Raw genomic sequence first — 21,586 nt, forward strand, 5'->3', positions numbered from 1 at the left:
CTTATTCAGTGCTTTAATTTGTGGTTCACAAGTATGAGTGTAGTCAATTAAATCGCCAGAGTTATTGAATTCATGTGAATCTTAAATGTATTCTATTACTGAAGAATGAAAATAATTAAGATATAATTCTTTTATGATATGTTCACTTTACAAGTTTCTATTAAATATTAATATAAATATATTGCTAGGCATTACATTTTCACAGTACAAAATCTGGATATAAATAATGGGAGCCTACATTCTCTGACGAATTATAAAGGGAAAAGTGATTATGAACAAGTAGGAAGAGGGTATAAAGCAGAAACATATACCTACTTACACAAACCTATAAATCTCCCATCCCTTTTTTCCATCTACCTTCTGGGTTTGTTTGTATAATTATTGTTTGTTTGTTTCTTTGTTTTAGTTTTGAAGTGAGTTTAGGTGTTTTGTTTAAAAAGAAAAGAGAAATGAAGTAGATGATTAAAAGAATTTTTAAAAATCTCTTCTGTAGCTAAGCTTTCTTTTTGATACTGTATAGCTAAGATTTATTGATCATTTGCTATATGCCAGACACCTGATCCTCACAATAACTTTAGAGGGTAGGTTCTATTTTGTTTCCATTTTATGGAGAAGGAAATTGAAGGTCAAAGAGGTCAAACAATTTTTCTATCTTCATACCCCTTGTAAGAGGCAAGGCTGGCACTCCAACTCATGTCTGTCTAATGGTAGAGCTTGAACTCTTAACCACTAACAGAGACCACATAAGTATTTCATTATAGTATTCTTTATTGTTACAAAGGAATTCTTTAGACCCAGAACAAGATAATACCTTTTGTATAACTTATCTTCTAAAATATGGAAGTAGATCTATTATAATGAGCCTTTCTTTGTAACTACATTTCCAAAGGTATTTTATTCTTACTGAACAATATTATCCATTTATCTCCATTTTGATTTCAGAAATGTATTACAGTATAGAAGAACTTTATCTGAACATAATAAAATCCATATTTAGGAATCCCAACTTTTACTCTTTATGGTTATGTGAATCTTGCACATTATTGTTAGTTGCATTTCTAAGCTTTTGTAGTTTTTCTTTGCTATTATAAGGAATCTTTTAGCATAAAATTTTTGAATTGGCTAATGCTAGTACAGTAGATAGGAAAGTTGTTGATTTTTAAATTTTTACTCTAAAAATCCTTCTAGTCATATGCTAAATTCAAGTTGAGCTACTTGAATTTTTTAAGTATATAGTTATATCATCTGAAAAAAATAACTTTATTTCTGTCTAATGGTATAACTTCTTTCTTTTCTTTTTGCATTGACTAAAATCTCCAGACAGTGTGAAACAATACCATTGATAGCACATATCCTTATCTTGTTTGCCTTTAATAGCAATCCCTCTATTATTTTACCTTTAAGTGTGATGTTTGTGGTTTGTATTAGTTCCTTTTAAAATGTACAACAAAATTTAAAAACCTACATTTAGTATAAGACTTAGACTTGCTATAAAACTATAATAATCAGGACAATGTGATATTGGTTTAGGGATAGACAAATAGACCAGAAGAATAGAAAGTGAGTTCAAACATAGACCAACATATATATAGTTATGTGACTCCAGTGACACCACAGCAATTCAATGAGAAAAAAAGGTGGTGTTTTTAATAAATTATGAAGCAATCAGATATTCATAAGGAATAAAATGAGCTTTAGCCTCTACTTTACACAATATATAAAAACTAATTTGAGATGAATTTTAGACCTAAATATCAAAAGAACAGTAAATGTTCTTTCAGAAAAAGAATATCTTCATAACTTTGAAATAGTCAAAGATTTATTGAAAAAGCCACGAAAAGAAAGCACTAACCATTTGTTTTTAATTGTTAAATTGGACTTTATTGAAATTAAGAACTTGGGTTCACCAAAAGATCTTATTAAGAGAGTGAAAAAGCATGCTGTAAACCAGAAGAACATATTTACAATACATATTTCTAACCAAGGATTTTTATCTATAATACGTAAAGAACTCCATAAACCAAAACTGAACAAAAGACTTGAACAGGAACTTCAAAAAAGGAGATAACTGAATGTACAATAAGTACATTAGTCATCAGAAAAATAAATTTTAAACCCACAACAACATACTCTGCAGACCCAACTAAAATGATTAAAATTTGAAAGATTGATAATAACAAGTGTTGGTGATAATGTAGAACAACTAAAACTCTCATACATTGCTGATGGAAGTGTAAATTGGTAAAACTATTTTGGGGAAAATGTTTCATGCTTTCTACTAAAGCAAAATTTACATCTGCCATACAACTGAACAGTTCCATTCCTAGGATCCATCTAAGAGGAATGGGTGCCAATGTCCAGCACTCACCAAAGATGTGTATTGGAGCCCCAAATTGGAAACAACCCAATGCCCATCAGTAGTAGAATGGATAATAGATTTTGGTATATTTATATACTCAATAAAAAAGAACAAACTAATGCTACATATAACATGGATGAATCTTACAGACACAATATTGAGTGAAAGAAGCCAGACACAAAAATGCATATGGTACAATGCCATGTAGATGGAGTTTCAAGAATAAGTGAAACCAGTCATAGTAATAGCCCTCAGTATTGCAGTTACCTTAAGATTTGGGGGAGGTAAGTTGGGTATTTACAAGGGAGACTTTTGGGGTGCTGGAATGTTCTCTATCTTGATGTGGATAGTGGGTACATAAGGGTGTGTAACGTGGTAAAGATTCATTGATGTGTATACAAATGTTAGACATTTGCATTTTACTGGCATGCTTTAATTTAAAAAGTAGCTGTGTGTATATATAGGTTCATATTGGGTAAATAGACACTATATTTAATCCTCATTTATTGAAGATATTAAATTCATTAATTGAAGATAGTATTTTCATTATATTTGAGTCAATTTAAAACAAATCCTCTATCAGAGATAAGTGAAGGGTTTTGACAGAGGAGAACCATGTTGCCTTCGGTCTTTATTAACTGGATTTCAGAGTTCACAAACTAGGGCCGCGAGAGAGAAAACCTGCCCAGGGTTGTCTGTGTCTTACCCTAAAGAGGGAAATCATAGTAAAAATATGTTGAAAAGAAGCTTTAAAGCAAGTGATTCTTCAAAGATTAAAGTCCTTTTCCTCACAGTAATGTGTGACACTTGCTACAAGGTTGCCAGTGGGAATATGGTGCATTTGAGATGGTAGAAAGACTAAGAACGCCTGCCCTGGAACATTTTTTCATTGCCTTTAAAATACATTGCTTTGCTTGCTTATTAGTAAGGGTCGCTGAGCATTTGAGCATGTATATCTCAGTAAAATTCAGTTATACCATCATTGTAGACAAATTTTGTAAACTGGACTTTAGACATTTTTTTCTATTTTTGTGGGATTGCAGGGATCACAAACTAGTAAAATAAAACTACTCTGGAAAACCCTGGTCTGTGATTAACTTCATCTGGTGAATACAGTGATCCCTCGGTATCTATGAGGGATTGGTTCCAGGACCCCATGCAGGTACCAAAATCTGGAGATACTCAAGTCCCTTGTATAAAATGGCACAGTATTTGCATATATACTAACGCACAAGAAAAGTCTCTACCTGTTAAGTTTAGATGCAGATTTTTTTCCCCTGAATATATACCATCTGTGGTTGGTTGAATCTGTGGATGCAGAACCCGTGGACATGGGTGACTGACTGTATTAACTTAAAAGTTTCTCAGATCATCACTAAATTTTTTTTTTTTTTTTACAATGAATGATAATACTGTTCACTAATCAATATGTGTTTGAAGAATTTCTTTTTTTAAAGGGGCTAGTGTACTTATTTTACCATGTAGTAGGTAATACAGCTAGGTAGATTAACCCTTAATAACACGTGAGAAGCATCTTAAACTAGCCCTAGTTGAGTGAGGAAAGGTTGAGTGGAAAGAGTAAATAACAACTCCCATGGGCCAGAACAGGGGACCATCAGGAATTATCAGGGTCTTATATAGCTTCAGATGATTGCAAAGGGATTGTTCTATGAAGAGTGTATCTTCTTCACTTTCTGTCACAGATCTTATGGAACTAGAGTCATGATCTGAGATACTCTTCAAGTGTTAATTCAGATCTGAGTACTTCCCTGGCTTTGGTCTCTTCTAGTAAAGGAGGAGAGGATATGCATTTGATGACCCTTTCAGTCCAAAGCCCTTATTGCTTTTGACTTTTGGCTTTTACTTCTCCCAGTGTGCCGCCTTCTTCTATGTCCTCAATTTGGATTGCTCCAATGAGGAGAGTATTCTGTTCTGCCTTCCAGCAAATGCCAGTTGGACACTACCTTGTTTCCTTTTTAGTGTATTTTATTTTTATTAAGATAAACAAATAGTAGTGCAATTCATTTAGTGAGAAGAATGTTAAGAAAGAAAAGGTAGTAAAATTGTTACAAGATTAAGGAAACACATGAGATGTATCTTTGCTAATTCCTAGGAACTCATTGAAAACCACTTCAATTAAGTAACCTATTAGGTTGAGAACTGAAATGTCTGAAAGACATAAACTGACTTACCAATCACATGGACATGTGCTCAAAGAAAGAGTTCCTTCATGTAACCTAAAAATAGTATAAACAGGACAAATGCTTGAAATAATGTGTGTTTTAAGTTAGATCTGAATAAGAACAAGAAAGCAGGGAAACACACTAATTAAAGAACATGTTTGTAATATAACAAGATGTAAATACCTAAGAATTAGGTTATGGCTACACATAGTGACAATGAAACACAGTAAAGAAATATAGGGATGAAACTCAGCTTTTTGCTCTGAGTAATGAAATTGAACACAACCATATTTGTTAATTAGAACAGTTTTTGACAGAGAACTTAAGATCTATCCACTATTGGTCCTATAGATGTCCCAATATTCTTTTTTAATTAGTATGTTAAGATGTACACATTCAGGAAATATATTCCCAGGTCATAAGTATTTTCAATGAAAACTTTTGGTGTTACTGTTATATCAAGTTATGTTTTTCTTTTTTGATTTGTGTTTTTCCTTTTTCTCTAGGAAACTGACTGGACATTCTTTCCACATGGGCTATAGCATGGCAATTTTGAATGGCATTGTAGCTGCTCTTACTGTAGCATGGTGCCTCATGTAAACCCACGTGAAGCAATATTGTTGGCAAAACTTAGTCATGATTTTAATGACAAGCAAGAACATCATTGCCTACTCAGAAGATCAAGAAACCTGCTGTTCATTAGATGGTTCAGATATCTGTTGTAATCATCATCATTATGGAGAACCTTGTAAAGCATTGTTCTAGAGTCTAGACATTGGGAATACCTGAATATTAAGTTTTAAGTACTTTTTAAAAAGTATAAGGTGTTTACCTCATCTTTTTACTTTTGTATGTGTAGTTTTTAAAAATTGTAGAAAACATTTTAATGGAAATCAAACTCAAAAACTTGAATACAGGACAATGCCTACCTTTCCATGTATGTATTACGTTTTTTGCTAAGATATGGATATTACTGTTTAATTGCAATACAAATATTTATACGTTAGGAACACAAATAATGCCTACTATGCCAACATTTTATAGAAGCTACTTTTAAATCAAAATATTTAGTTTTTGATATTCATAATATTAATAGAAGGTGCATTTATTTTTTTTTATGGGGCATAGTCCCTTATGCGTTTTTTTAAACATATTTTCCTACTGTATATTGAATTTGTATGTTTTTAAAATTATTACATCTAGACAACTGTAAATATCATTTCTTAGTGGTGCAAACCTAATACCTGTCTTTAAGAAAAAGCAAAAAAGCACAGTGACCTAAGGTTAAAATTGAATATTTTTAACAAATAAAATGACTAAAAAAGGTAAATTACTTAAGTCACTAAAATATTGAGAAATTTGAAGTTGTTCACTGTATCTGTTTTCACAATTTCAAATATTTATCTTGGTGTATATATTGTTACTTCAACAGAACTTATTTTGTTTTTAATAAATATAAACTTGGAATTTTTGTATGTAGAAATGTTTGAACTAGTTTGTTCTTAATCTCAAAAATTTAGTTACCAAAGTAAAAAAGGTATTTTGATACTATATATCTAATAAAACTATGTGATATATATAAAATACTACATATAATATTTATGTAGTTTTATAATTTTCCTGTTTAAATGTTCTTCTATAATTGTGGTGTTAGTTTTTATTTTCTTAGTATTAAGCCTTAATTGTTCACCACCATTACTAAATACTTTAAGTGTTCAGAAAATCACCTCAATTTTAAAATTATGGACTATTTACAAATCTGTTTTCCCTGGCCACGGAAAAACTTACATTAGAAAACCATTGTATAATCAAACTGCTTATTCAGGCTAAGTGAGAAATGAATATGTGCAGTGTGTTCCCCTGAATGTTATTACTGAGTAAATGAGGTTTCTAAAACTCTATAACATTTTTTTACTATTCAAAATCTTTCAGTTGGAAATGACTAATTCTGTTCTAATTTAAATTATTTGAAGTGTTTAGACCAGTGTGTAGGTGTGTGTGTATGTATATGTATATGTATATGTCTAAATATCAATTCCATAGCTTAAGTATTCTTACCAGAGTGGTGGTTGCAATGATTCTATTTTTATTCCCTGCCTTCCTTCCTGCCCACCGCCTTTGACTCTAAAGGGCTCTTCCATTGCAAAGAAATGTACAAGTAACAAAATCGGTTTATCTCTTCTCCACTCCTCCAGGCCTTCACCCCCCCCAAACCCCACCAATTTAGATAGCTCCCTCCAGATTCCTTGTGTCTAATGATTAAGAAAGTTACTACAGTAGACTGTAGACATATGTGTGTATGTACAGTCATGTGCCATATAATGACATTTCAGTCACAGCAGATTGTATATATGATGGTGCTCCCTATCTTTAAATACACAGATACTTGCCACTGTCTTATGATTATCTACAATATTCAATACAGTAACATGCTGTACAGATTTTCAGTCTAGGAGCAATAGGCTAGAGGGTGAGGAACCTTTGGCCTTCTAGGTCCTTAAGTGTAGCCTTTTGACTGAATCTAAATTTTACAGAACAAATCCTTTTATTAAATGGAGTGCAGCAGAGAAAGATGAAACTTTTCTTGTCTCCTTTGATGCATAAAAAAGAACAATCTTAAAATTAGAAGGCTGCAGGTTCCCCACCTATAGGTAGTATACCTATACCTATACCATCTAAACCTATACCATCTAGGTTTATGTAAGTACGCTCTATGGTGTTCATATGACAATGAAAGCGCCTAATGACACATTTCTCAGAATGTATTCCTGTTAGTAAGCAACATATGAATATGTATTTCTACAAACTATTATATATATATAATAATATAGATACGTAAGAGATATCTGTAAGATATTTTCCTGGAACCCTATTTCTTTTGGACTAGTACTCCCCTTTTTTGAAAAATTGTCCTTATTTCTCTAATCTAATAGTCCAAATATAAACTATCCATATGGAAAGCAATTGACCAAAAATGGTTACCCAATCCAAGCTAGGCTAATCCTGGTTTTTCATCTCTTCTGGCTACAGTGATTGCAAAAGGAATGACTGAAATCAGGCCAATCTCCTCCCAAGATTTTTCAAATTGAAATTAAAGTGTGATAAAGCTGGGAAGATAGAGGCCCAGAAAATGCTGGCAACCATAGTTCAGCCAAGCTCAGTGGAAAAGAGTAAGACTGACATGAACACTGGCTGATGGCATTCTTCTGGCCCCTTAAGCCCCATGGCAATCCTGCCATTCTTGAAATTTGGTTACTTGAACCAACAAATTTCTCTCTTTTGGCCTTTGCTATTCACATTGGCATTTGTCATTTACAACAAAATGAATAAAGGTGAGGTTACCTGCTAGCTGGAATCATCCCTATTATGAAACTGACTCAGATGATCTCATCTCTCTATATGTAGCTTGCAACATTCCATTTAATTACTTGTGAAGGATATGCAGGGTATAAGTGTGCATGTGGCTAATGACTAGTCTCTAAAAGAGTTTTTGAGTTAATTAAACTAGTTATTGTCTTGTTTCAAGAATTTTTCCCCCAAATTCAATTCTTCCTTGTTTATTACCAGAATATTACTATAGTTACCAAGATGCAAGTCTCTAGTTATATAAAGTAATGAGTTTTTTTTTGTTTTTTTTTTTTTGGAGACAGAGTCTCGTTTTGTTGCCCAGGCTAGAGTGAGTGCTGTGGCGTCAGCCTAGCTCATAGCAACCTCAAACTCCTGGGCTCAAGCAATCCTTCTGCCTCAGCCTCCCAAGTAGCTGGTACTACAGGCATGCGCCACCATGCCCGGCTAATTTTTTCTATATATATTAGTTGGCCAATTAGTTTCTTTCTATTTATAGTAGAGACGGGGTCTCGCTCTTGCTCAGGCTGGTTTCGAACTCCTGACCTCGAGCAATCCGCCTGCCTCGGCCTCCCAGAGTGCTAGGATTACAGGCGTGAGCCACCGCGCCCGGCCAAATAATGAGTTTTAAAACAGCAGAGTCCAGAGTCAGCAGAATAGAAAACAAAAGTTTTATGAGTGGGTTATTGGGGGTTATAGAGGCATCAACAAATGTCAACCTCTTGGTTCTTCAACCCATGTAATACAGGCATGAGAGAAACAGCATCAAATATCCACTTTGGATAAAAACACACTGCATCTAGAAGGACCTCAACTTTAAGTGTTATCTCTCAGCTGGTTTCATAACTAAGTCTTCAGTAGATTAATCCAGTGTTTGGAAATAGCCTTGGATAAGGTGCATGATAAGAGATAAGTCAACAAAATGAGAATTGAGCACATTGTCTTACCTATTCTTTTATGTACTAACTTCCTTGACTAGAGCAATGTGGGAATCCATGATAATGAATGAATTATTCAGTAAATCCATAAATAGTGGTGCCACCAGAGGCAAGGAAAGCATATCTAAGACTATAATATGTCTCCTAGTGAGGACAAAACTGCTCAAGTGCTACCTCTTCTGATGCAATTAATTGGCTATCAGGTAACAGGTAACTGGCTGATCCTCCATGATAGGATACAGTAAGAAGGGCTCTTGACAGAGGCAGAGAACACAACAAGAGAGGGGTGAGGGAGAGAAGGTGGTGGCATAGGGGAAGGGCAGCAAAGAGAGAAAGGCTGCAGTAGCCAGGAAAGTCTCTGAAAGTGCAGTTCCCTCTAAAGACTCCATCCACCCTGCCGTCCTGGCACCTTTTGCTCCCATAAGCATTGGCTTGACAGAAGGAAACAGTTTAGGTTATTTTGTCCACCTGGTTATTCAGAATCTCTTTTACAGTGAGGGCTTTTTTGTGAGCATTCACATAGCTCAGAAATATTCTCACATTCTGGATCCATTATAGGAGACCCATCTATATATCCCTTCCCAACCTTTCTTAAATTGGCAGCAGTCCTTTTCCAATCCCCTGACAATCCAGCTAAATTATAGTTCACTCTTCACGAATACACACAATCCTTATTTCATACCATATTTCTTCTAGCCAAGGAGACAACAAGAATATGAACTGCTTAAAGTGTACTCCCTAGGGGGATTTTCTTTTGCTGTCCTTTGCTGCCACCCATGAACAGCAAATCCACCCTCCCCCCCACCCACACACCTCATTTTTGGCTGGTAGTTACATATACACAGAACCATCTATAAATTGGGCTTGAGTTTTTTCCCAATATCAGTTGATTATCCATACCAAATTCTTATTAGGCTAGGTTGTGGGCTGAACAAAGAAAGGCAGTAGGACAGGAGAAAGCAGTGTGGGAATGTGATCACACAACCTAGGCCCTTAGAAGTGGCTCAGAACACTTCTCTTGGATGATGGAATTCAAAAGGTGCCTCTATGTCAGTGGTTCTCAACTAAGGGCAATTGTGCCTCCCAGGGGTAAAATTTAACAATTGAGCTAAACACTTAGTAATGTTTGGGGAATGTTTTTGATTGTCACAATTGGGGGATGCTACTGGCAGCTAGTTGATAGGCCAGGGATGCTTCTATAATGCACAGGATAGCTCTCCATCAGAAAGAATAATCCAGTCCAAAATGTCAATAGTGCCAAGGTTGATCTATTAATATGTTCTTGACTAGGTGAATCAGATAACATCCAGTTCAGAACAGATAACGGGTCACAGGATTACCTGGAGTTTCAAGATCAGGTGTTCATTCTCCAAAAGGCCTCTTTGTTTCTCAAAGGAAAAGAGTTATTAGCCTAAGAGGACTTGTCCCTCTGCCAATGCCCTGTGGGCCTCAGCCTGGCAAGGTCTGCCAAAGTCACTGATTTTTAACTTCAATGGCCTTGGCTATTATCAAAGTTCCCCACATAATATTGCTTCTGGCCAAAGAATTTCATTCATAAAAAAAGTACAAGACATTTTCTTCCATCTCCATAGGCAGCCTGTTTTTGTACTCAAGGGAGAAATACTTTCATAAGATGTACACAACAATGCCACTATTGGATTGGAAGCTAAGACCACAGTTGGCCAAGTTCCTTATATCACTGAACAAAATGCAAAATTGGTGTTATGATATTGACTGACATGATCGATTATCCATGCACCAAGAAGGAATTGAGTTTCTACAACATAATGGGAGACAGAAGGAATCTGGACAAAACCCCAAAGGCCTGAGTTACTTCCTTGTTATACTCTTCTATTTAGTTAGTGGAATATCACAACAACCTTATACTGGTAAAGGTTTGAATCCCTCAGGAATGAGGTTTTGATCACTTTACTGGATTAAAAAACATTATTCTTGTTAGAGTTCTGGCTGAAAGTGAAGGGATCATGCATGGAATAGATATTGAACAAAATAAGTCAAACACTAGCCTAGAGTCTCATCATTACCAGTTTCAAAATCAAAAAAGAAGTATAACCTCTGCTCACTTCTTTCCCCCCTGTGGCATGTGTGTTCCTTTTTATTTACTTTTTTTCTCCATTTCTCCCATTATTGCATGTAGGACTTTTGGCATCAGCTAACTTTATGTAGTGCATAGGTCACAGACTATTGTGATGGGATTACTATAGAGCCGGGGAGCAATGGACAATTCCTGAAATCTTGGATATGGCATTGAATGAAGTAATCTATGAGGCTTTTGATTGTCTTACTGTGAGGAAGGGATCAATTAAATGAGAAAATGGTTGCACTATGTAAGGTGGGAGAGTTTTTTGGAAAAAGTGTTATTTTGAGAACTATTGGGTTTATATATTTTGGACAGTCAAACGAGTGGAGTCTCTAGTGAGCATTTTGTCATTTTTTGACTGCTCAACCCCAAAACCCATTTAAATTTGGGGATAATTAAGAAGGCTAAAGGTTAGATTTTCTTTCTCCTCACTCAATTGCTAATATGTGTAATCTTGGTACCACCAATTTTATGCTTCTGCCTAAGGCTGCATTGTGAATGAATGGCACAATAACTGAAATAAAGTTGAGAATTCATTCATAGTTGTGCCATTCAGTGGTGGTGGGAATGGTTTCTAGTAGTCTTCAACAGTTGTTGGACCAGAATCCTAACCAGACTATTTTGAAGTATGATCTTAGCTATAATCTCTGCTACCAAGCTTTCCTTGGTTTCTTTCATTTTATGATCCTGGTTCTCTAGCCTTTCCTTTATTTCTGTAGGCTACTCCCCAACCTTATAACAAAATTATTTTCTTCTTAAGCTAGCCAAAGTTAGATTATGATATTTAATCAAACATTCATTATATCTTAACTCTTTACCACTACTTGCCCACAAAGCTCCATGAAAAAACTTTGTGCCACCATGATTTCTGCCATCTGGATTCATTTCTTATACTACTAATTTAAAATTTTTTAATATGCTATCTGACCTTGTTATTTTATAATGACTTGTCTTTCTAAAGAATCTTTTAAGGCCGGGCGTGGTGGCTCACGCCTGTAATCCTAGCACTTTGGGAGGCCGAGGCGGGCGGATTGCTCAAGGTCAGGAGTTCGAAACCAGCCTGAGCGAGACCCCGTCTCTACCAAAAATAGAAAGAAATTAATTGACCAACTAAAAATATATATACAAAAAATTAGCCGGGCATGGTGGTGCATGCCTGTAGTCCCAGCTACTCGGGAGGCTGAGGCAGTAGGATCGCTGAGCCCCGGAGATTGAGGTTGCTGTGAGCCAGGCTGACGCCACAGCACTCACTCTAGCCTGGGCAACAAAGTGAGACTCTATCTCAAAAAAAATAAAAATAAAAAAAAATAAAGAATCTTTTAGATTCCTTTTATGTATACAATACCTAGGCTGAATCTAATACACAGCCAGTGCTCAGTAATTGTTTATAACATTTATTGAACACCTAATCTGTACATAGAACTACAAATTCATATAAGGAAAATAAAGAAATAATTTTGGAAGAAATTACTTCATGCCTTGTGCATCTTATAAGTACACAAATAGACTATCACACTACAAACACATAGGCAAGTATTCCCTATAACAGTATATATATGTTTGTATCATACTAAAAATTTTTCAAAAATATGAAAAAGGTAAAAATAGTAAGTATGGTTTTTATAATAAAACATAATTTTTGGATTTCCTTCATATCTGACCACTTACAGTGCCATGGGACTGAGCAGATAAGTGGTATGATTAAGGGACAGAGAATGTAATTTATTTTTCATATTTTTATAAATTAATGTAGCATAACAAGCCTCCAAAGTAAAGCACTTTTAAATATTGAGTCAGTGGGATAAAAACCTAAATTATAAAAAAATTATAGGTCACTTCTCTGTGTAAAGAAGTATCCAGCAATATGTTTAGAATGATAATTTCATTGATAAGCTGAAAAAGTTGTGCACAACAAAACGTTCAAATTTATAGATGACACTAAACACTCCTAAATATTGGAATTTGTAAATACTTTACAAGAATATCCCAGAAAGTCATACAAGTGTGCAGAAAAATGACAGATGTTTGACAGTAGTCAAAACCTAGTACAATTATGAGGAAAATAATCCAAAATGTATACATAAGGGATGATCAGGAAAAGCATTGGAAACAAATTGAAATACATACTTTGAACTAATGTTATGGCCTGTACTATTTAGGAAAAAGAAACATTTCAAATCCTTGCAGAAAAGATGTACTAAAATTGAGCATAAAAATTCTCCATTTAAAAAGTTTAAGTTTGAGAGTATAGTTATCCCAGCACACTTTGGGAGGTTGAGGTGGGAGGATCACTTGAGGCCAAGAGTTTGAGACCAGGCTGGTCAAAATAGCAAGACCCCATTTCCACAAAAAGTAAAAAAGTAGCCAGACACAGTGGTGCACCTGTAGTCCCAGCTACTTGAGAGGCTGAGACAAGAGGATCTCTTGAGCCCTGGAGTCTGAGGTTGCGGTGAGCTATGATCACATCACTGCACTCCAGCCTGGGCAACAGAGTGAGATCTTGTCTCAAAAAACAAAACAAAACAAAACCAAAAAAGAGAGTACGGTAATCCCTCTCTGCCATGGATTGGTTCCAGGACCCCCACAGATACCCAAATTCATGGATGCTCAAGCTTCTTATATAAAATGGCATATTTGCATATAACCTACACACATCTTCAGTGTACTTTAAATCATCTCTAGATAACTTATAATACCTAATACAATGTAAATACTATGAAAATAGTTGTTACACTACATTCTGGTTTTATTTGTATTATGTTTTATTGGTGTACTGTTACTTTTATTGTTTTTTCCCCCAAATATTTTCCATCCGTGGTTGGTTGAATTCGAGGGTTCTGGAGGGCCAACTATATGTACCTGTGGTGGTGGGGATAGTCATTAGTGGTTTATTAAATCATAAAGGAAATGAACAGAATTAAAATAGGCTTGTGCAAATACCCAAAATGTAAGAAAAATAAAGGATTCTTAGATCACATAGTGGTAACTTTAGAAGAAAAAAATTCCTCAGCGCATTGCTAACTTAAGAAATAGCATTTCTACTTAGAGGTAGAATGGGCTAAAAGTCTACATAGTTTCGATAAAGGTTTATAGAACCATGAATGATAAATGCTGCAGCTTTTGAAGATGGAATGGTTTAGAGAAATAATTAATCTTAGGGGGGAAAGTTCTGGAAATGTAAGAGTTGAGTAATGAAGAGTTGTTTTATGTTAGATCTATGAAGAGTACTGTAGTGGATGAGCTATTGGTGTCTTTTTTGTGACACCAACAGAGTCTCACTCTGTTGCCCTAGCTAGAGTGCCATTGTGTCAGCCTAGCTCACAGCAACCTCAAACTCCTGGGCTCAAGCAATTCCTCTGCCTCACCCTCCTGAGTAGCTGGGACTACAGGCATGCACCACCATCCCTGGCTAATTTTTTCTATATTTTCAGTTGGCCAATTAATGTCTCTCTATCTTTAGTAGAGACGGGGTCCCCCTCTTGCTCAGGCTGGCTTCGAACTCCTGACCTTGAGCGATCCGCCCACCTTGGCCTCCCAGAGTGATAGGGTTACAGGCGTGAGCCACCACACCCAGCCATGGTTTCTGACATTTACTTTAGCAGACTTTTCTTTCCAATATAACTTAATAACACTATTTCCTCATCATCTCTTCCAGCACCATACTCCCTCCCAGGTCTTCCCTGGGATTTTCTATTACCAGAAATCCACTTTGTTTTACACTGGCTTGTATGGAATTACCTGTGGAGATGGGCCTATCCTGGACTCACTGAGCTCATATTTTCCTTCTCTTGAGAGAAGACTGCAAGACCACCCACTTGGCAGCATTGGATCAGCTCCAGAATGGACCTGGACATTCAGTTCAATATAATTAACACAGGGAAAACATGAATTCCTAAGAGAAGTTCAAATCAAAAACAAAATCCTGACTCCCTCAAAACACTTGTAGGTGTTAGCTTTGCTGCTGAAATTTAAGCTTTTTAAAAAAAATTTCCATCTTAAAATCTGTAAGCACAATTTTATATTTCAAAAAGATAGTACTTTATATATCTATTATGTCCATATTTTAGCAATATTTTATGTCTGTATTTTAGCTAAATACCAAGAAATTGCCTATAATTACTACTTATAGGCAACCAATCATAATTCTTAGTTATGTACAAATCTGCCTAAGAGGAAAGTATACTGAATCTAAAAATGTAATGACAATATAATTTTCCATTTTGCATTAAATATAGTGAGTGCTTATTCTATTGGATGTTATAAATTTCTATTGATGTAAAATATAAAGTGCATGACATTTATTCTACATCAGTTTTTATATTAAATTGTACTTTCAGATTGAGCAAATTTCCATTTGTATTCAGGTTCAGAGAAACAAAGTGAGAGTTATACTTAATTATCACGTAGGCATCCAATTAGAATATAATTTTATATAACTGATAGCATAAATTATTTAAATGTTTAAAAACGTAGCATGTTTTAATGTTTATTGTTTAAAAAGACATACTATCAAACAACCCCATCAAGAAATGGGCAATGAAAATGAACAGAAACTTCTCCAAAGAAGACAGAAAATGGCCTGCAAACATATAAAAAAATCCTCAACATCTCTAATCATCAGAGAAATGCAAATCAAAACCACCATAACATACCACCTAACCCCAGTGAGAATGGCTTGTATCAAGAAATTCCAAAACAACAAATGCTGGCGAGGATGTGGAGAGACAGGAACACTCTTACACTGCTGGTGGGACTGCAAATTAGTGCAACCTTTGTGGAAAAGAATTTGGAGATACCCCAAACAGCTAGAAATAGAAATACCATTAGACCCAGCAATAGCATTGTTGAACATCTACCCAAAAGAGCTTATAAGACATTCTATTATAAAGACATCTGTACCCGAATGTTTATGGCAACACAATTCGCTATTGCAAGATCATGGAAACAACCCAAGTGCCCATCAATTCATGAGTGGATAATTAAAATTTGGTATATGCTCACAATGGAATATTACTCAATTCTAAGAAATGACAGTGAGCTAGCACCATTTATGCTATCCTGGATTAAGCTTAAGCGTATTATCCAAAGTGAGGTGACACAAGATTAGGAAATGGGCTCCACATCTACTCGCCATCAAATTGGTACTGACTGATTGAAACTATGGTGCTCAAATGGTGGTAGTGCTCACAAGGGATTCTAGGGGTGGGGGAGACCCACATCTTTGAGTTGTGGCGAGCATTGTGTGGGGGGGTAGGGAATACCTCTAACCCATTTTAGGGAGAGGCAATGATATACAATGTAACCAAAATGTAAAAAAAAACAAACAAAAAAACCAAAAAAAACCCCAAAAACTTTTATCGGGTAGTGGGCAGGTGGGAGGGGGGAGGAGGGGAAGAGTGTATACTTACATAATGGGAATGGTGCGCACCACCTGGGGGTTGGACATGCTTGATGCTCTGGCATGGTGGGGGGGGGTGGCAGGGGCAGTATATATAACCCTGACAATATTTGTACCCCCATAATATGATCAAATAAAAGAAAAAAATAAAATAAAAAGACCTGCTAGAGTGAATCTCAGAAAAGTTTTCCTAAGAACCTTTCTTGATAAACAAATTTTTATACTTAGTCTCATGGCAAGTATGTAAGTCTATAGAGACAAAAAGAATCAAGGACATGTATTTTGTAATTCAAAATCATTAATAGTTCCTATTCATAAGTAATATGAAGCACAGAAAAACTTCCACACATCAGAGAGACCCTTTACAGCATGTAATTTGTTGTAGTAGGAAATAATGAAAGTAAACTAAAAGACCAATAACACATGGCACAGAAACACAATGGAATATTATGCACCATTTAAAAAAGTGATGGCTGTCAAAAGGAGTAACCTAGGAAATGTAATAACATTAAATAAAAAAGAAGGATGCAGAGTTGTGTGAAGCTGAATTTCAACTATATAAAATAACTGCATAGAAAGAAGACATATAAAGAACATTCATTGAAATAGACATTTTCTCTGGACAGTTAAATTTTAGGTGATATTGATTTTCTTCTTTACAGATGTCTACGTTTTCTAAATTTGCCATAAATATATATTTCCTATAGAAAAATTATAATATTTAAAAAAATAAGAATAGTAATTAGCTACTTGTAGTTCTCGTGAGGATTAAATTAGATATTGGGTATGAAGTTCTCTAGCACATACTGTTTTCTGAGAAATATAAGATAAGTGGTGGCTTCCCTATCTAGCAATCAGAGTTGTTTTTTTTTTATTATTGTCAGAAGAAAGTAACAAAAATTTATCCCTGCATGCTGCATAGAATCAAATACTGTAGCTTTGCTCATACGTGTGTTCAGAGATGTTCATTAAAGAATTGTTTTAATAGCAAATAGCGGGAAACAAATGATCACAGCACAAGATTCATTAAATATATTTTGTTTATCCATACAATGGAATACTAGGCAATCATTAAAAAGAATGAAGTAGATCGGTAGGCATTTAAAATGAAGATATTCATGATATAGCTATAAGTGAAAGCCAAATTGCTAAACAGAAAGTATTATATAATCCTGGCTTGGCAAAGACAAAATAAAACCAGAAATTCTTATATTTTATATACATGTATCTGCTACAGTACTCTTTTAAGGGGATGACAGGTGACAGACGACTGAATCTCTGATCTAAAAATCAGAAAAACACTGAACTATCCAACTGTTTTTAGGATTTTAATGTTTAAAAACATAGTATTGTCCACATGTTTTTATCTGTAGTGTTGTAAGACACCAGTAATTTATTAAGAATAATAAAGTATCTGTTAAGACTCTTGGGATTCAGATAAAAGAAATGCATTTGAGCTAATTTATTATATTAGATGCTGTGGAATCTCAGAAACAAAGGCTGACACACAAAGCTTCTGGAATAATCTCCCTGATCAAAATGTTTTTGTATGCCTGAGGTCTTGGCCCATGCTGTACAGTTTGACAAGATAAGTTCATCCTAAGGATGTGACTTATGGTGAACACCTACCTGTTTTTGTTATGGAGTGGGAGGGGTTTGAGCCTAGGTGACTGACCCCCAATAAAATTCCTGGATCTCAAGGGTCAGGTGAGCTTCCCTGGTTGGCAAGACTTCATACACGTTATCACACATCATTGCTGGAAGAACTAAGCACATCCTCATGCAACTCTGCTGGGAAAGGACACCTGGGAGCTTGCATCTGACTTCTCCCATACTTAACCTCTTGTGTCTTTTCCCTTTATTGATCTGATCTATATCCTTTCACTGTAATAAGCTGTAACAGTGAGCATGACAGTGTTTGAGTCCTGTGAGTCCTTTTAACAAATCATCAAGCTTGAGGGTGGTCTTGGGGACCTGACACAGGAAGGAACTGAACATTTGTGAAGTGTGGTTGCTTTCCTCTTCCTGGGACCTACATACATGTTAAGCCATCCTTCCCCCAAACGACAAGTTATGCTTGACCCATATACACCTGCCCACAGGTCCTTAATTAGAAAGGTGCTGGTGCTGGAAGGTGATTTAATATAACTATCATAATCTATAAAGGAGGAAATTAAGGCTGAGAAGTTCTTTTCAAGGATCTCTATGCATCTGGATGCCAACCCTTATTGGGTTAAGTTGATTCTTCCATTATGTTCTTACCACGGGAGCCTAGAATAATTCTCTGGCTGTGTAATTGTGCAGGGACAGTTTAACTTGCAGCTATTCCCTGGTAGCTCTGTGCTTATATCTTGGGCTGCCTGGAGCCATGGTACTGACCCTTGATCAGCATGGGAGTGGAATATGCCAGCTATTGATTCCTAATGCAATGTGCACTTTGAAATCCAAAACTCCCCTGGAAGTATCCTGTACCAGCTTCTCTACATTGTTTATTGAAAATATATAAGATTGATGGTTTTGATTTTTAGACTTGATCACATGGCCTTGATTTTGCTATGTGATCAGTGCAGTATAAAGACCATTAGGTAAACTTATGCCTTCTCTATATTCATTTCTTAAGGCTGCTGTAACAAATTATCACAAACTTGATGACTTAAAACAACAGAAATTTATTCTAACACAGTTCTAGAGGCCAGAAGCCCCAAATCAAGGTCCCAGCGGAGTCATGCTCCCTCCAAAGGTTCAAGGGAACTTTTTGTTTGGATTTTAAGGAATATTTAATAAAAAGGTAGATAATGTATGCTTATCTAATGTGTAATTTTATGTCACTGCAGCTAAAGCAAAACATCCTGTTCACTGGGTATAAAAGGACCTGCTGTTATGTGTGTGTACTTCAGTGCAATTTAAAAAATACTGTAATTACAATTTCAGAACTTCAGAATTTGAATAGGTGCCAATGTTCTCTCCTTTTTCTATATGAGAAAAGAAAATCACTTGAAGCTTGGACAAAAATTCCACAGCTATCTTCCTCAGAATCACTTTGTAGAGTCTTGAAGATTCAGATTCAAGGGAAGCTTCAATTCAACCTTTCAGAGCAGACATTCCAGCTCGCATGATCTCATTAACAAGGGAATGCTGGTGGCAATTACAGTGCAGGAGTGAAGAAGCTGTTTTTTTACACAATAGTTATCCCATGCGCCTACTTCTGCTGCCACCATTGGTTCACCTGTGTTCAAGTCCACACCCACAAATTGACTTGATTCTGAATGTTCAGCCTGAATTTTAACTAATGTTTCCTGAAGATCAGAACCAAAGTTCTGAGCATGAACCTTGGGGATAATGAGCAATGCATCGCCAAACACGTGGACTCCAAGTTGGGCCCTGCCCTCTACACTGGGCTTATATTTAATCAGGGCTTCGCTTCCGCTATTGCTACCCACACTGCACCAGCACCTAGAGCCACACAGCCATCATCAATAGCATTTTTGACAGCCCTCAAGCCATCTCTTAACGCATCTTTGATTTGAGTGAGTGTGTGCTTATTTGGTCCTTTGACCAATAATCTGACAGAGCGAGGATTGTTACATTTGTCAATAAAGGGGGACTTCTCTTCTCCCCGTGTATACTCATGGACACGTCTTGCAAGTCCCAGTCAAAATTAAGGTCATCAAAAGAATGTAGAGCTACCCCACCACAAGCAGAGTGAGCCTCTCCCTATTTCTCCTTTTAGTTCTGCGCAGAGCCACTATGCCTTTTTTTGCAAGAGCATCTAAGCAAAAGCGGTCAATTCCCTTTTGATTAATAACAACAAATCCTTTACCTCAGACTTTTTCAGTTCTATTATTTTTTAACTCTATCTTCAATGAATTTTCTTTTAGCTTTTATAAGTTTTTCTCTATCTTCTGCACTCTTGCAAAAAAAAAAAAAAGCCAGAATTCATCCTGCTTTTTCATTTTCTAATGATGACACATTGCATGTGAGGACATATGCATCTTCTTCTCTTTTCTTCATATCGGGATAACAGGCTCCATGATCCAAAACAAACCCTCTGATTAAGCTTATATCAGTTTCAGATTTATGTTTCATCTCTGTTGACCTCCATGAAGAGGTCAGTAGGTTCATCTCATTTTTTAATGGCCAAAATGGAGTCCACTACAGCCTCTATTAAGACATCTGCAAGTTCAGCATGAACTTTAGTATGAAGAGATGTTCTGGCCACAGAACATCTATAAGTCTTTCCCTGTCCATCTCTCTGCTTACTTTGTCTGGTTCCCAAAACTGAAGGGCCTTTTCCTTTGCAGCTTCAGATCCATCAGTGATTATTCTGGGATAAAGACCCTCTTAGTACAATCAAGGCGACATAATGTGCTTGCTGGCTTTCTGAATACATCTAAAAGGATAAATACTCCTTTCAATGCAGAGGAAAAGAACAGTCATTGCTCCAGCACAGTGTCAAAGTCCAGGGAACTATAAAGCTCTCTTGGGTGTTCATTGTACAATCATAGGGAGAATTCTTCCTTGTCTCCTCCAGCTTCTGGTGGCTTCTGGCACTCCTTGGACTATAGATGCATTGTTCCAATCTCTGCCTCTGTCATCATATCATATTATCCTCTGTGTGTCTTTTTCTGTCTCTTGTAAAAATATTCTCATTGAATTTAGGGCCCGGCCTAATCCAATATGATCTCATCTTAATCCTTTGTTACATCTGCAAAAACACTATTTCTAAATAAGATCACATTTGAGGTTCTGAGTTTTGGGGGGCAGTATATTCAACCTACTACACTCAGCTTCCCTGAGACCAAGATTTCTTGCCCATGTTTTGGTAGTTTGCATCCTGGAGATGAAGCACATCCCTGTGATTGAGAGGATCTGAAACTACATGTGGATGTTCTGATGTTCCTAATATTTTCCTTTGCTTTCTTGCTCCTGCTACCATGTATGCTTTCTTTGCCTGTTATAAATATTTTGTGAGTTTACCTTGTTAGAGTCCCACAAGTTCTTTCAATTTTTCTACCCAGTATAAATTGTTGCAGTTTTGTTTTTACTACTTTTGATTTTTTTATTTTCTAATGAAGTAGTGTTTATTTTGCATCTTTCCTGTTTGGGTAGAAAAAGAATTTGGTTGTAGATCATGAAACCTATTGCTAATACTAGTCTATAACATAGAAGGCATGTGACATTCAGCAGATCATTTGAACTTCAGGTGTCTGAGCTAAAAAGTAGTTTATATGAGCCTAAATGATTTTTTTTGAGACAGAGTCT

General features: G+C 35.9%; 1 protein-coding gene, 1 non-coding gene and 1 pseudogene across 3 annotated transcripts in view; 1 reads left to right on the forward strand and 2 right to left on the reverse strand.

The window, feature by feature from the left end:
• The window catches only part of ARL6IP6 (ARF like GTPase 6 interacting protein 6), a 36,703-nt gene extending 21,724 nt beyond the window's left edge, over nucleotides 1-14,979 (forward strand). Inside the window, exon 4 of one of the 2 annotated variants that reach the window (XM_076005547.1) lies at nucleotides 14,582-14,979. In XM_076005547.1, the coding sequence (XP_075861662.1) occupies nucleotides 14,582-14,696 (115 nt within the window). In that variant the 3' untranslated portion in view covers nucleotides 14,697-14,979. Of the gene's footprint in view, nucleotides 1-5,048; nucleotides 6,018-14,581 lie in introns of those variants that run through there. The other variant, XM_012779959.3, reaches the window with a different exon arrangement.
• A 4,426-nt stretch (nucleotides 14,980-19,405) lies between these two features.
• LOC105879586 (T-complex protein 1 subunit zeta pseudogene) lies at nucleotides 19,406-20,587 on the reverse strand (annotated as a pseudogene).
• A 102-nt stretch (nucleotides 20,588-20,689) lies between these two features.
• On the reverse strand, nucleotides 20,690-20,823 carry LOC142872433 (small nucleolar RNA SNORA22). The gene has a single exon (XR_012920693.1). It is a non-coding gene; the product is annotated as a small nucleolar RNA SNORA22 (small nucleolar RNA).
• Nucleotides 20,824-21,586: the final 763 nt, after the last annotated feature.

This window comes from Microcebus murinus, chromosome 8, assembly GCF_040939455.1.
Source record: "Microcebus murinus isolate Inina chromosome 8, M.murinus_Inina_mat1.0, whole genome shotgun sequence".
NCBI classification, from domain to species: domain Eukaryota; kingdom Metazoa; phylum Chordata; class Mammalia; order Primates; family Cheirogaleidae; genus Microcebus; species Microcebus murinus.